Raw genomic sequence first — 15,196 nt, 5'->3', positions numbered from 1 at the left:
CTAGGGGATTTCTCGGTGTGAGGGGGTCACTCTGCAGGGCTGGCAGAAACACATTTTGAGCTGATCACAGTCTGGGGCTGTGCCGCTGTGTTTGCCCAGGGGTGGCTTCCAGCTCTGAGCTCCTCCTAAGGGGACGAGATTAAGAGCCTTTTTTGGAGATGGAAATGGTTAGGAGGCTGCAGAGCACCCCCAGGAGACCTGTCCCTGCACAGTAACAAAGGCTGGTTTGGGGGGAATGGATCACTCCAGTGGGACCCAGACAAGCTACTCAGCCCAGACCCTCACCCCTGGCTCTGGCCTGTCAGACAGGGGTGCTGGGTGCAGAGCTCAGGGCATTGTTTGTAAACCAGGGCTCATGGCTTTGATTCCCACTGGGCTACAGGGTTCAGCTATCAAGGGGTTCGCCTCTCCTCCCTGATGGGCTGGGGATACACAATGGCCGTAGGCTGGAGGGTGAAACCTTCTCCCTGCGACTCACACAGGGAAAGGTGCATCCCCGCACAGAGTCAGTTAATGAATGGAAACAGGTCTGAGCGTCACACAGTAGGGTGCCCAAGTGGAGCTGGGTGTGGGGATGGATAACAGGGGTTTGAGGGTCAGGACAGAGGGCTACCTACAGAGTTGTGGTGGGGAGGGAATGAAAGGCTGGACTAGGAAGGAAATGGGGATCAGGAGTGAGGGGCACCAGCAGAGCTGGGAGAGCCCAGGGCTGGAATAGCAGGGGTGTGGGTTTGGATTGAGTGGCACAGGCAGAGCTGTTTGAAGCCCACCTGTCGTTTCACCACTTCCCAGACCATCTGGCAGGTTATTTCCTTTTACTCCCAGTTCCTATGAACTTCTATTGACTGGTTTGTTTGCTGATTGGCACCTCCCATATCTCCCTGGCTCCCTAAACAGCCAGGCTCCAACTAACAGACACCAGAGTGAGAGGAGCCTCAGACACAATGATTTCAACAGAGATGTTGATCCATCTTTCAGGCAAGGATTAAAGGAAATGACAACCCAACTGGGGTCAGGTGCTGAGGTGTCTCCAATATTCAGCTTCAGGATCAGCTGATGTTCTCCAGAATTCAAGTCACTAAAGCTCAAGAAGCTGGAAGCATTTTGTGCTTATCTTTATTGACTTTCAGACTCTTGATTTTAGATTGTGATCCAGACACCCAGGGGTGGTTTCGTACTCTCTGTCAACAACAGTTGTTAGGCCTGATGTACTCACTACACTTACCACATTACAGTAGCACCGATGAGTTGCGAACTGACCAGTCAACCACACACCTCATTTGGAATCGGACACACGTAATCAGGCAGCAGTAGAGATAAAAAAAGAAGAAGCAAATACAGTACAGTAGTGTGTTAAATGTAAACTACTAAAAAAGGGAAAACAGCATTTTTCTTCTGCATAGTAAAGTTTCAAAGCCTTATTAAGTCAATGTTCAGTTGTAAATTTTTGAAAAAAAACACCGCAACATTTTGTTTAGAGTTATAAACATTTCAGAGTTAAGAACAACCTCCATTCCTGAGGTGTTCATAATTCTGTGGTTCTACTGTATTTTCATAATCTGTGTCTAACAAGCGTCACATACAGTCCAGTATACAAAGTGGTAACACGCAGGGTCCACTGCTCATTGCATGGTGAATGGACAGGGTGTGTACTGAGCAATATAAATAGGGCCCTATGAAATTCATGCTCGATTTTGGTCAATTTCACAATCACAGGATTTTAAAAATAGTAAATGTAATGGTTTCAGATACTTAAATCTGAAATTTCACAGTGTTGTAACCGTGGGGTTCCCAACACAAAAGAGGGTCATGGTTGGGGATTGCAAGGCTGTTGTAGGCTGTTGTAGGGGCGTTGAAATATTGCCATCCTTACTTCTGCACTGTTGCTGGTGGTGACGTGGCCTTCAGAGCTGGGCGACTGGAGAGCAATGGCTGTTGGCCGGGCGCCCAGCTCTAAAGGCAGTACCACTGCCAGCAACAGTGGGAAGTGAGTGTGGCATGGTATGGTGGGCTCCTCATTTTGGGGTGGGCAGGGCTGGCCTTATGGGTGGGCAACCACCCAGGGCACTATGGTTGGGGGGGGTCAACCCCCGAGTCAATCCCCCAGTGCACACACATATGCAGAACCAACCCATGGCCCCTTTAACTCCTGAGTGCCGGGGGGCTGGGCCCAGAGCCGGGGAGAGGCAGAGCTAGGGGCGCCCAGGCCAAGGGCTCTTACTATATGCCAGGCTCCAGCTGCTCCTCCTGGCCAGGCTGGTGAGATCCACCTCCAGGAATCTCCCACGGCTGCAGGACGGTCTGCGGCTGCTGACAAGGAGCCCCGCTCTGAAGTCAGCCCCACTGCTGGCGAGAGTGCAGATAAGGATGTCATGGGATGGTGTTGCCATCTTTACTTCTGCACTGCTGATGGCTGCGGCACTGCCTTCAGAGCTGGGTGGCTGGCCACCAGCTGCAGCTCTCCGCCTTTGGATTGGGACCACCACTTTGACAAACGCTGGTCTGCCCCATGAAATCTGTATAGTATAGGTTAAAAGTACACAAAATGCCAGATTTCACAAGGGAGACCAGATTTCCTGGTCTGTGACGCATTTTTCACGGCCATGAATTTGGTAGGGCCCTAGATATAAACATGTGCTGGAAACCTGTTGTCATAAATATAAAGGGATGGAAACAACCTTTATGTATGTAGTAACATAAAATCCCTCCTGGCCAGAGGTACAGAATCACTTTACCTGAAAGGGGTTAAGAAGCTAAAATAACCTGGTGACACCTGGTGACCAAAAGGACCAATAAGGAAAGAAGATACTTTCAAATCTGGGGCGGGGGGGAGGGTTGGTTTTGTTTGTGCTCTCTTTGTTTGTTCCCTCTCTGGATAGAGGGAGAGACCAAGCATATAAACCATCTCTTTAAAAGATATGTGAATTGATTATCTTTTGTTTTAGCTTGTGAATTTTCCCTATGCTAAGAAGTAATTTTATTCCTATTTTGTAACTGGAAGACAGAGTTAGAGAGGAATCCTCTGTGTTTTAAATCTTTTTATTTACCCAGTAAAATTACCTTCCATCCTGATTTTACAGATTTTACTTTTACTTAAAAAAAAAAAAAAATTCTTCTTTTAAAAATCTGATTAATTTTCAGTGTCCTAAAAATCCAGGGGTTTGGTCTGTGCTCACTTTGTAACCAATTGGTTAGTATATTATTCTCAAGCCTCCGCAGGAAAGGGGGTGAAGGGACTTGGGGGAATATTTTGGGGAAACAGGGACTCCAAGTGGCCCCTTTTCCTGGATCTTTGTCTAAATCACTTGGTGGTGGCAGCAAGGACAAGGAAAGGATTTGTGCCTTGGGGAAGCTTTAACCTAAGCTGGTAGAAATAAGCGTAGGGGGGTCTTTCATGCGGGTCCCCACATCTGTATCGCAGAGTTCAGAATGGGGAGAGAACCCTGACACCTGTCCTGAAAATGTGTTTGGAACATGAGATTGAAGTCACTGAGGCCTAGACAAAGAATTGTTGACCTGGCTGTTTAAATGTGTCTCCAATATAAATTGAGCCAGGAGAGATAATGAAAGTATATTTACATAAAAAGGAAAATAAAACCATTAAACTAGTAAGTGTGTGCAGTATCCACTAACTAACACAATGGCGGGAGGAGATGACAGAAATTAAGCTGTTATCAGTGCCTGGATGAACACGGCAAGCTGAGCTTCAGAGGGGCTTCCTGACTTTGAAAACAAAGACATAACGTTGAGGCTATAAGCAGAAAGAAAAAAAGTCATTTTGGCATCTTTCACCCGAGCAGGTAAAGAAAGCCAGCTGTTTGAGCTCCGTGTGTTGGCTCCTGGCTAAAGGATGGGCCAGCCATGCTGGAAGAAAGACTGCAGTTAAAACAACTTCTTTGAACCTCAAACTCTAATCTGTTGAGTTTTAGTCTTAGGAGAGTGTTTTGACTTTTGTTTGTTTGTAACCATTTCTGTCCTTATTCCTTATACCTGATTTCACACTTCCTGGAGTGTCTCAAGGGTGTGAGTACCAACCTCAGGGCAGATTGTCCAAAGCAAAGTCCAAACCCCAGTGGGTTGTGAGTTGTATATTTAGATTTCACCAACCAACTCTCAAGTATAAACTCCTCAGGCACTATGACAGCATGACCATGGCATCACAGACAGTCCCCTTGGGCACTCTGGTCTATCTTGCCACCCAGGCAAGCCTGCCTTTGTGATAGATGGGACCTTATACCACAAATCACAAAAATATTATTGTTACTTCCAGTCCCAAAGGACCAGTCACTTTCCCCAGGCCAATTGCAGTTTAGATCTTGCACCAAAGACTTGAAGCTCGTCCTGCAGTAAAATATCTAAAGATTTATTAACTGAGAAAAAGAAGGAAGAGTGTTATTGACAAAGTTAAAGCAGGTAACACACACACACCACATGAATGCTAGTCTTAGGTTTAAAAAGTTGATAGAGCAGCTATTATATGCCACCTCTATATCTCCTCTAGGACTAACCCAGGCAAAACAGCTGGGGATTTTTTGCTTGTGCTGAGACATTTTGTGCTCTCCCAAATCTCAAGCAGCATAGAGACCACAAATTCCCCTTGTCAGGGGATTTTTATCTCTTTAGAGTCTCTTTTATTGCTTTAGAGTCTGAGCTGATGGGACGTCCTTCAGGGGTGTTGGGGGAGCAATCAGCAAACTCCTTTGTCCTCTGAGGTTTCACAATGGCTTGTTTGATGTCTATGGGCCTTCTTTCACTGGGCAGGGGATAACCCCTCCTTGGGCAAACTAATATTTCACATCTGATAATGCTTCTCAGATTTATAGCTCCAGAGCAAACACTTCTATAGTTACAGAGCAAATATATGCATTTTACCTTATCACATGGGCTTCAGATGTAATGAGTGAGATTACTGCATGGGTCTCTGCATATATTGCTTAGTCCGGGCTCCGAGTCACTCTCTTATCTCCCAGGTTTGATATCTGCCAGCCTGGTTTCCAGCTGTGCACTGTCAGTGTTCAGTTGTGGCCAGGAGGCCTTGGCGTGAGCTGGCACCTGGTCTGCCAGGGTAATACTTGGTATCACTTAAACCTGTGTCCTTTTATCAATAAACTTGTTATACTTTTGCCATATATATGAGCTCAGTGCTTCGATTGTAGAGGACGGTTTGTCAGCCTAGTTAAGTTACTAAGGCAGATCCTGTTTAGTAAGCACATCCTAAAAAAGTTAATGGAAAAGCATTTAAACTATTAAATACAAGAGTAGGTTCAGAAAAAAAAAAGCTTTTAAAAAGAGTTAAATAAAAGAGAAACATATAAAGAGAGGTTAAAAGAGAGAACAGGGCAACAAAAGGGAAAAGAAAGCCCCTTTGCAAAGGGCAAAGATAGACAGCACGTGGTCAGCTCTGAATCAGAGAGAAAGAGAGAGAAAGCTTTTACCCTTCCAGTCTTTCTGCCAAATGAAGCAACTTCCCAGGTTTACTGCCCCTCAGACTTGTTAACACCGCCTTTGGATCGGACCAATCAGATGTTGTTCTATAGCAGCGTCATATAATTCATTTTCCTGAACCAATCCTAGAGTCCCGAGATTTTAGACAAGAGCCAACTCCCTTCCTTCCCCTCCCTCCCCCTTAACTGCCTTATTCTTATCTAAAAAAGCAGACCCCAAGCATTTTTCCTGCCATGTAGCCCTTTTACATAGGGGCTTTAATAAAAGTTAAAACCACAAGCTTTTAGTAACAAACACTTTTAAAAAGCTTTTCCCTATGTTTTAGACCAACATGGGCTATTTTTTAGTAAGCACAGCTTGAAGCTGCAGCAAAGTCCCTGTCAGCAAAAACAGTGTTGTATTTTCCACAGTATGCATCCGATGAAGTGAGCTGTAGCTCACAAAAGCTTATGCTCAAATAAATTGGTTAGTCTCTAAGGTGCCACAAGTACTCCTTTTCTTTTTGCGAAGACAGACTAACATGGCTGTTACTCTGAAACCAGGGATAAGAAGGTTGCTTCTTTCCCAAACTTTTTAACAAATGCAAGTAAAAGTTACAGTAAGTTTTGTAAAGGAATAAAGCTTTGCTTTATATTTACTTTAAAAGACAAGTCTATATGAAGTCACATCCCTTTATTTACAGGTATGTTTCAATAAAATAGAGCATGCAGAAACACGACAGGTTTAAAACCACAGGACCTTAGTAACAGCCAGTTTATATTCCCCTTATTCTGTAAACCAGTGGATTACAGAGAAGAAGTTTGTTTCTTCCCCCACTTTTTAACAAATAGAGGTGAAAGTTATATTAAGTCTTGTAAAGGAATAAACACTTGAAAAGACAAGCCTATATGAAGACACATCCCTTCATTCAGCACTTTTGCATATGTTTCAGTAAAAGTGAGAATGCAGAAACATTCCAGGGTTAAAAACACAGAGAACCTGTTTATAAAAATAAATTACAGTGATAAAAGCATTTTCTTCTACGTTTTAGACTAATATGGGTTATTTTTTAGTAAAAACAATTGGAAGCAGCATGCTTTTCCAGCAAAGCCACTGTTGCAAAACCAGGTTTCAGAGTAACAGCCGTGTTAGTCTGTATTCGCAAAAAGAAAAGGAGTACTTGTGGCACCTTAGAGACTAACCAATTTATTTGAGCATAAGCTTTCGTGAGCTACAAGTGAGCTGTAGCTCACGAAAGCTTATGCTCAAATAAATTGGTTAGTCTCTAAGGTGCCACAAGTACTCCTTTTCTTGTTGCAAAACCAGCGTCTGTGAGTCAGTGGATCAGAGATAAGAAGGCTGCTTCTTCACCTGCTTTTCAACAAATACAAGTGAAAGTTATATTAAGTTTTGTAAAGGAATAATCACTTGAAAAGACAAACTTATATGAAGAAACAGCCCTTGATTTTAGTACTTTTGCATATGTTGTAATAAAAAAAGAGCATGCAGAAACACGGGTGCAGTACAGCTCCAAATTCTCAACAACTGCCAGCAAAACGTTTTTACAGTAGAATCTTTGGGGCAAAGGCAGCTTCTTTTTCACTAACAACAACAAACATAGTTCCCAATACACGTGTTAATGCACAACCCCTAGAAAAAATGTACACTATTTCCAATAACCGTTATTTCAAACACATATTTAAAAACCAGTTCATACCGTCTTCTGTAATCTCAGGAAAACCTATCTGTTGGTTTTAACATCCATCTTGTTCTAAATTGAAAAAAACAAACTCCTTAAAACCATTTCTTTTAAAAATAAACCATAATTGTGTAGCATATTAATCATCTTACCAAATTTAAAACTTCTAGTGCAGAATCTGGTATGTCAAGAAAAAAGGCCTCGTCCTATTTGAAAAAAATACATATATTAACTTTTAACTGAGCACAACACAGGTGTGACTTCAAATTGTGCTTACTAAAAAATAACCCTTGTTAGTCTAAAACATAGGAGAAAACTTTTAAAAATTGTTTGTTACTAAAAGCTTATGGTTTTAACTTTTATTAAAACACCTATGTAAAAGTGCTACATCGTGGGAAAAATTCATAGGGTCTGGATAAGAATAAGGTAGTTAAAGGGGAGGGAGGGGAGAGAAGGGAGTTGGCTCTTGTCTAAAATCTTGGGACTCTAGGATTGGTTCAGGAAAATGAATTCTATGACGCTGCTGTAGAACAACATCTGATTGGTCCGTTCCAAAGGTGGTTATAACAAGTCTGAGGGGTTCTAGCCCTGGAAAGTTGGTTCATTCTGCAGAAAGACTTGGGATGGTAAGATTTCTCTCTCTGATTAAACCATGTGCTGTCTATCTTTGCCCTTTGCAAAGGGGCTTTCTGTTCCCTTTTCTTGCCCAGTTCTGTCTTTTAATCTCTCTTTATATATTTCTCTCTTATTTAATTCTTTTTAAATGCTTATGTTTTCTGAACCTACCCTTGTATTTCATAGTTTAAATGCTTTTCTATTAACTTTTTAGCATGTGCTTACTAAACAGGCTCTGCCTTAGTAAATTTCCTTTTTTTGGCCATGTGTGTTCTTTTTAAATCTAGTTTTCAATATTATTTAATGTTTTAAATGCTTTTTCTTAACCTACCCTGATATTTAATAGTTTAATTTTGTTTTTCTTAACCTGCTTTTATAGTTTTTATCATGTGCTTACTAAACAGGCTTTGCCTTAGTAAATTCCCTTTTAAACCTAGCTTTATAGTTTTTAATGTTATTTAATATTTTTAATATTATTTAATGTTTTAAATTTAATGTTTCTTAACCTATCCTGATATTTAATAGTTTAAATGTTTTTTATTAGCTACCCTTTATAATTTTTACCATGTGCTTACTAAACAGGCTTTGCCTTAGTAAATTCTCTTTTTAAACCTAGTTTTCAATATTATTTAATGTTTTAAATGCTCTTTTCTTAATCTACCCTGATATTTAATAGTTTAATTGTGTTTTTCTTAACCACCCTTTACGGTTTTTACCATATGCTTACTAAACAGGCTCTGCCTTAGTACATTTCCTTTTTTGGCCATGTGTGTTCTTTTTAAACCTAGTTTTCTCTTTTATTTAACTTTTTTAAATGTTCTTTTCTTAACCTGCCCTTATATTTAATACACCTTTTACATTTATCTCAAAATTTTCTATTCTTTAATAACATGCCAAAGTAGGCCTTTAAAATCATCTCTCCTCACTCAACCTCACCAAATAACCTTTCTTTCCTTTTTTCCTCTAAACCTTACCCAAACTTTCTTATTTATCTTTAAATTATCTCACTCTGTTCTTTCAACCTTTTGCTCTATAGGTATCAAGGCACAAACACACAATACTCTCCCTATTCAAACATAACATTTTTTCAAAATGGCCAATGGCACCAAACTTCAGCGCCAATGGAAACGGGGATGGAGGGCTTGACATAAGCCCTAAATGGGGCATGGAAACCTCTCAAAAATACATGGTGATGAATGCTACTAAGCCATATTCTACTAATATCTATTTACTATTTATAATATGAAGGGTGACCAAATAATTTCATCTCTAGATTTTTTTGTTCAAATTATTCTGAAATTTAGTGCATTGCATAATGACAGGTTTCAGAATAGCAAAGGAGGACTTGTGGCACCTTAGAGACTAACACATTTATTTGAGTATAAGCTTTTGTGAGCTACAGCTCACTTCATCAGATGCATGCAGTGGAAAATACAGTGGGGAGATTTTATATACATAGAGAACATGAAACAATGGGTGTTACCATACATACTGTAACGAGAGTGATGAGGTAAGGTGAGCTATTACTAGCAGGAGAGAAATTGGGGACCAAGTGTGGGGACCAAGCTGAGCCCTGCCATCATCACTGCCACTACCATGTTTGATTATTTTGTGGAGGGTGGGGAGAAGGCATTATGTAGTGCAGTGCAGATGACGCACGTGAAATCTATTCTTTCATGTGTTCCTGCTGCAGTCAGTGGGTCTATTCACCACCCAGTGTGGTGGTGGAGAAAAGCGGGGGAAGTGTTGGAAAGTGTCCATGAGTTTCTTCTCATAGTTATTTGCATTGGACTTACAGCCATGTTGGTCCCAGGATATGAGACTTGGAGTGATTTCTTGCAACATGTGTTAACTCTTTATGTTTAGCAAGTTGTTCCACCTTGTATTTGGCTGTGGCACTTGGAGTACCTTTCCCAGACTTGAAGAGGAGCTGTGTGGAGCTTGAATGCTTGTCTCTGTCACCAATAGAAGTTGCTCTAATAAAAGAGATCACCTCATCCACCTTGTCTCTCCTTTTCCTCATGGAGATTTCCCCATTGTTCCAGAGTAGGGGAGATGTGTGAAATCTCTCTAAACAGGCTTTGGCTTCCACCCGGAACTTGCTTGAATGGATTTTCTGGATCTCTGTGCATTGTCCCATCCCTGGCAGATTTTTCAGAGATGATACATTCTCTTGACATTTTTTTTTTACCAGGGTGAAGGTAAAGTCCGAATTTCCTATGAGCTGTCAGAAGGGGAAAAACTAGGGACAAGCAACAGAAAGGTGCAGGTGAAGAAATGCCTGGATAGCCTTGGGATTCCCTGTAATCTGGTAGGAGTCCATTAATGTTTTATTGAATTGTAGAGGAACATTGACAATGGTAATGATTACTCATGAAGAGCTGGTGAAAATGTGTTCATCAAAAAGTTGTTTTTGTGTGTGTGTGTGTTCCTGTTTGGTTTTTTTTTCAAGGCTTTTAGAATAAAACAAATTGAAGCCAATGGGACTTCAGTAAATGGCTAAAATTAAGTGCACATTTAAGAGATTTGCTAAATTGGAATGAACTTAAAATATAAATGACAGAAAAGATCGGGAAATATATTTTATTTTCTATTTTTTTTTGTTTATATTGATTTTTATTTCACAGATTTTTTTTAAAAAAATCTTTTAAAACCTCAAATCTGATTTTTTTTTCTGTTTCCTAAATCCAAACATATTGTGGCACTGGTGTCAAACATATGTATTTTGAAGTTTTTGGTTGTTAAACAATGATTTTTCCCCCCAGGTTTTGGGCAAAACCCCCAACATGTATCAATTAAAAATTCCTTTTAATTAAGAATGTATTTTTTGTCCCCCAAACTCCCAAATAAACCAACAAACAAAACCCCTCTGTTGAAATATTTTCAAGCAGTTCTGATAATTAACAGTATCATAGAATCATAGAATCATAGAATATCAGGGTTGGGAGGGGCCTCAGGAGGTCATCTAGTCCAACCCCCTGCTCAAAGCAGGACCAATCCCCAATTAAATCATCGAAGCCAGAGCTTTGTCAAGCCTGACCTTAAAAACTTCTAAGGAAGGAGATTCTACTACCTCCCTAGGTAACGCATTCCAGTGTTTCACCACCCTCCTAGTGAAAAAGTTTTTCCTAATATCCAACCTAAACCTCCCCCACTGCAACTTGAGACCATTACTCCTTGTCCTGTCCTCTTCTACCACTGAGAATAGTCTAGAACCATCCTCTTTGGAACCACCTCTCAGGTAGTTGAAAGCAGCTATCAAATCCCCCCTCATTCTTCTCTTCCGCAGACTAAACAATCCCAGTTCCCTCAGCCTCTCCTCATAAGTCATGTATTCCAGACCCCTAATCATTTTTGTTGCCCTTCGCTGGACTCTCTCCAATTTTTCCACATCCTTCTTGTAGTGTGGGGCCCAAAACTGGACACAATACTCCAGATGAGGCCTCACCAATGTCGAATAGAGGGGAACGGTCACGTCCCTCGAACTGCTGGCTATGCCCCTACTTATACATCCCAAAATGCCATTGGCCTTCTTGGCAACAAGGGCACACTGTTGACTCATATCCAGCTTCTCATCTACTGTCACCCCTAGGTCCTTTTCCGCAGAACTGCTGCCTAGCCATTCGGTCCCTAGTCTGTAGCTGTGCATTGGGTTCTTCCGTCCTAAGTGCAGGACCCTGCACTTATCCTTATTGAACCTCATCAGATTTCTTTTGGCCCAATCCTCCAATTTGTCTAGATCCCTCTGTATCCTATCCCTGCCCTCCAGCGTATCTACCACTCCTCCCAGTTTAGTATCATCCACAAATTTGCTGAGAGTGCAATCCACACCATCCTCCAGATCATTTATGAAGGTATTGAACAAAACTGGCCCCAGGACCAACCCCTGGGGCACTCCACTTGACACCGGCTGCCAACTAGACATGGAGCCATTGATCACTACCCCTTGAGCCCGACAATCTAGCCAACTTTCTACCCACCTTATAGTGCATTCATCCAGCCCATACTTCTTTAACTTGCTGACAAGAATACTGTGGGAGACCATGTCAAAAGCTTTGCTAAAGTCAAGAAACAATACATCCACTGCTTTCCCTTCATCCACAGAACCAGTAATCTCATCATAGAAGGCGATTAGATTAGTCAGGCATGACCTTCCCTTGGTGAATCCATGCTGACTGTTCCTGAACACTTTCCTCTCATGTAAGTGCTTCAGGATTGATTCTTTGAGGGCCTGCTCCATGATTTCTCTGGGGACTGAGGTGAGGCTGACTGGCCTGTAGTTCCCAGGATCCTCCTTCTTCCCTTTTTTAAAGATTGGCACTACATTAGCCTTTTTACAGTCATGTGGGACTTCCCCCGTTTGCCACGAGTTTTCAAAGATAATGGCCAATGGCTCTGCCATCACAGCCTCCAATTCCTTTAGCACTCTCGGATGCAACTCGTCCGGCCCCATGGACTTGTGCATGTCCAGCTTTTCTAAATTGTCCCTAACCACCTCTTTCTCCACAGAGGGCTGGCCATCTACTCCCCATGCTGTGATGCCCAGCGCAGCAGTCTGGGAGCTGTCCTTGTTAGTGAAGACAGAGGCAAAAAAATCATTGAGTACATTAGCTTTTTCCATATCCTCTGTCACTAGGTTGCCTCCCTCATTCAGTAAGGGGCCCACACTTTCCTTGGCTTTCTTCTTGTTGCCAACATACCTGAAGAAACCCTTCTTGTTACTCTTAACATCTCTCGCTAGCTGCAGCTCCAGGTGCGATTTGGCCCTCCTGATTTCATTCCTACATGCCCGAGCAATATTTTTATACTCTTCCCTGGTCCTAAGTCCAATCTTCCACTTCTTGTAAGCTTCTTTTTTATGTTTAAGATCCGCTAGGATTTCACCATTAAGCCAAGCTGGTCACCTGCCATATTTACTATTCTTTCGACTCATCGGGATGGTTTGTCCCTGTAACCTCAACAGGGATTCCTTGAAATACAGCCAGCTCTCCTGGACTCCTTTCCCCTTCATGTTAGTCCCCCAGGGGATCCTACCCATCCGTTCCCTGAGGGAGTCGAAGTCTGCTTCCCTGAAGTCCAAGGTCCGTATCCTGCTGCTTACCTTTTTTCCCTGTGTCAGGATCCTGAACTCAACCAACTCTTGGTCACTGCCTCCCAGATTCCCATCCACTTTTGCTTCCCCCACTAATTCTTCCCGGTTTGTGAGCAGCAGGTCAAGAAAAGCTCCCCCCCTAGTTGGCTCGTCTCGCACTTGCACCAGGAAATTATCCCCTATGCTTTCTAGAAACTTCCTGGATTTTCTATGCACCGCTGTATTTCTCTCCCAGCAGATATCAGGAAAATTAAAGTCACCCATGAGAACCAGGGCGTGCGATCTAGTAGCTTCTGCGAGTTGCCGGAAGAAAGCCTAGTCCACCTCATCCCCCTGGTCCAGTGGTCTATAGCAGACTCCCACCACTACATCACTCTTGTCGCTCACACTTCTAAACTTAATCCAGAGACACTCAGGTTTTTCTGCAGTTTCGTACCGGAGCTCTGAGCAGTCATACTGTTCCCTTACATACAGTGCTATTCCCCCACCTTTTCTGCCCTGCCTGTCCTTCTTGAACAGTTTATAACCATCCATGACAATACTCCAGTCATGTGAGTTATCCCACCAAGTCTCTGTTGTTCCAATCACGTCATAGTTCCTTGACATCACCAGGACCTCCAGTTCTCCCTACTTGTTTCCAAGGCTTTGTGCATTCGTATATAAGCACTTGAGATAACCTGCTGATCGCCCCTCATTCTCAGTATGAGGCAGGAACCCTCCACTCACAGACATTCCTGCCTGTGCTTCCTCCCGGTATCCCACTTCCCCACTTACCTCAGGGCTTTGGTCTCCTTCCCCCGGTGAACCTAGTTTAAAGCCCTCCTCACTAGGTTAGCCAGCCTGCTCGCAAAGATGCTCTTCCCTCTCTTCGTAAGATGGAGCCCGTCTTACGAGTATATATCATATACTGTAGCAGCTATTGCAGTTATTCTTGTAGCTCAGGAGGTAGAATCAGAACTCGTTGCGGCAATCAGGAAAGCTTGTGAGTAAATTTACTCATGGGAGTTGTCGCATTTAAGCCAGTGGAGCTACCCATGTAAATAAAGCCACTCACAGCTGTAAACACTTGAAAGATTGGGTCCTACAAGATACTCTTTTAAACTATGTGACGGGGGTTGTCCCAGGTGGAAATGGCAGGTGTGTGACTTTAGATACCACACAAGTAATTTACATGAGCAAGGGAGATTCCTCAGTAATCCCAGTTTATATGTTGTTGTGTCTTTTCGCTACCTCAGGAAGATGTGCCCAATATTGCCGTGCTGGGAGCTGGGGGAGGTCTGCGGGCCATGATCGCCCTTCATGGAACCCTGCAGGAGCTACAAAAGCATGGTCTACTGGACACCATCATGTACCTGTGTGGGGTCTCAGGTGCAACATGGTAGGCACATGCCAAGAGAAGTGTGAGTGAAAGTGTATCCCATTATAGAACTGACAGCCAGAGACAATTCTTGCCATTGTTATTATTAGCCAAAGGACATGCTGGATACTCCATGACCAATAGGAAAACACTGTCTGTCCATTTCCTGAGGAGGTGAGAATGTGCGAGTATGTCTACACTGCAGTGTAAGCCCAGGGTTCAAACTCAGGCTCAAGTTCAAGCCCTCTTCCATCTATACCAAATCATGCTAACCCAGGGCTTAGAGCCAGGGTCTCAGGGCTCCATGAGAGTGTAGGGTCTGAGCCTGAATCAAGGCAGAACTCAGGGTTCAAGCCCTATTGCTTTGCAGTCTAGAAACAGTCCCACTGGACTCATGCTCTGGGAGTCCACCAGAGATGTCCCACAGGCCAGCTTCCTCCATCCTCTGGACAGTCAGGTTTGGTGGACAGTCAAGTTTTTCCCACACTGCTTCACAAACAAAGGGCTAATGCAGCCACATTTTGGGAGGACGCTAGAAAGTCTGGGATATGGGTGGCTGAATTCAGTCCCGCATAGTGCAGTGTAGACTCTGGAGCCCCATGTCGGGACCAGAGTTCAACAGATCCAAACCCGGGGTTACAAATGACTGTAGATGCTCAAGCCCCAGGTTCACAGACGCAGAGCTTGTGTGGACGTGCCTTTCAGGTCTGACCCTCCTAAGATTTCTACATGGGCAAAAGTGATAGGTGCCCAGCCCTATAGTTCTAATTTAATATTTATAGCTCTTGCAATGTTATTGTGAATCTGCAGTTGTGTTGCTGTAGCACTTCAGGATGGACACTGCCTAGAGCAGGGGGAGAGGTTCTCCCATTGGTGTGGGTAATCCAGCTTCTTGAGAGACCATATCTAAGCTAACAAACGAATTCTTCCCTCAACCTAGCACTGCCTACATAGGGACTTAAGTTGGCTTAACTATGCCGCTCTGGAGTATGGATTCTCCCCCCACCCC

General features: G+C 43.0%; 1 protein-coding gene across 1 annotated transcript in view; it reads left to right on the top strand.

Moving 5' to 3' along the window:
• The first annotated feature begins 7,696 nt into the window (after window positions 1-7,696).
• Window positions 7,697-15,196, top strand: part of LOC125622603 (cytosolic phospholipase A2 gamma) — a 29,234-nt gene continuing 21,734 nt past the window's right edge. The window contains exons 1-3 of the mRNA XM_048820724.1: window positions 7,697-7,749; window positions 9,933-10,049; window positions 14,066-14,208. Of these exons, the coding sequence (XP_048676681.1) occupies window positions 7,747-7,749; window positions 9,933-10,049; window positions 14,066-14,208 (263 nt within the window). The 5' untranslated portion in view covers window positions 7,697-7,746. The remainder of the gene's footprint in view (window positions 7,750-9,932; window positions 10,050-14,065; window positions 14,209-15,196) is intronic.

Source organism: Caretta caretta, chromosome 13 (genome assembly GCF_965140235.1).
Source record: "Caretta caretta isolate rCarCar2 chromosome 13, rCarCar1.hap1, whole genome shotgun sequence".
NCBI lineage: Eukaryota > Metazoa > Chordata > Testudines > Cheloniidae > Caretta > Caretta caretta.
The sequence above is the reverse complement of the archived record's forward strand: the minus strand, read 5'-3'. Positions and strand labels throughout refer to the sequence as shown.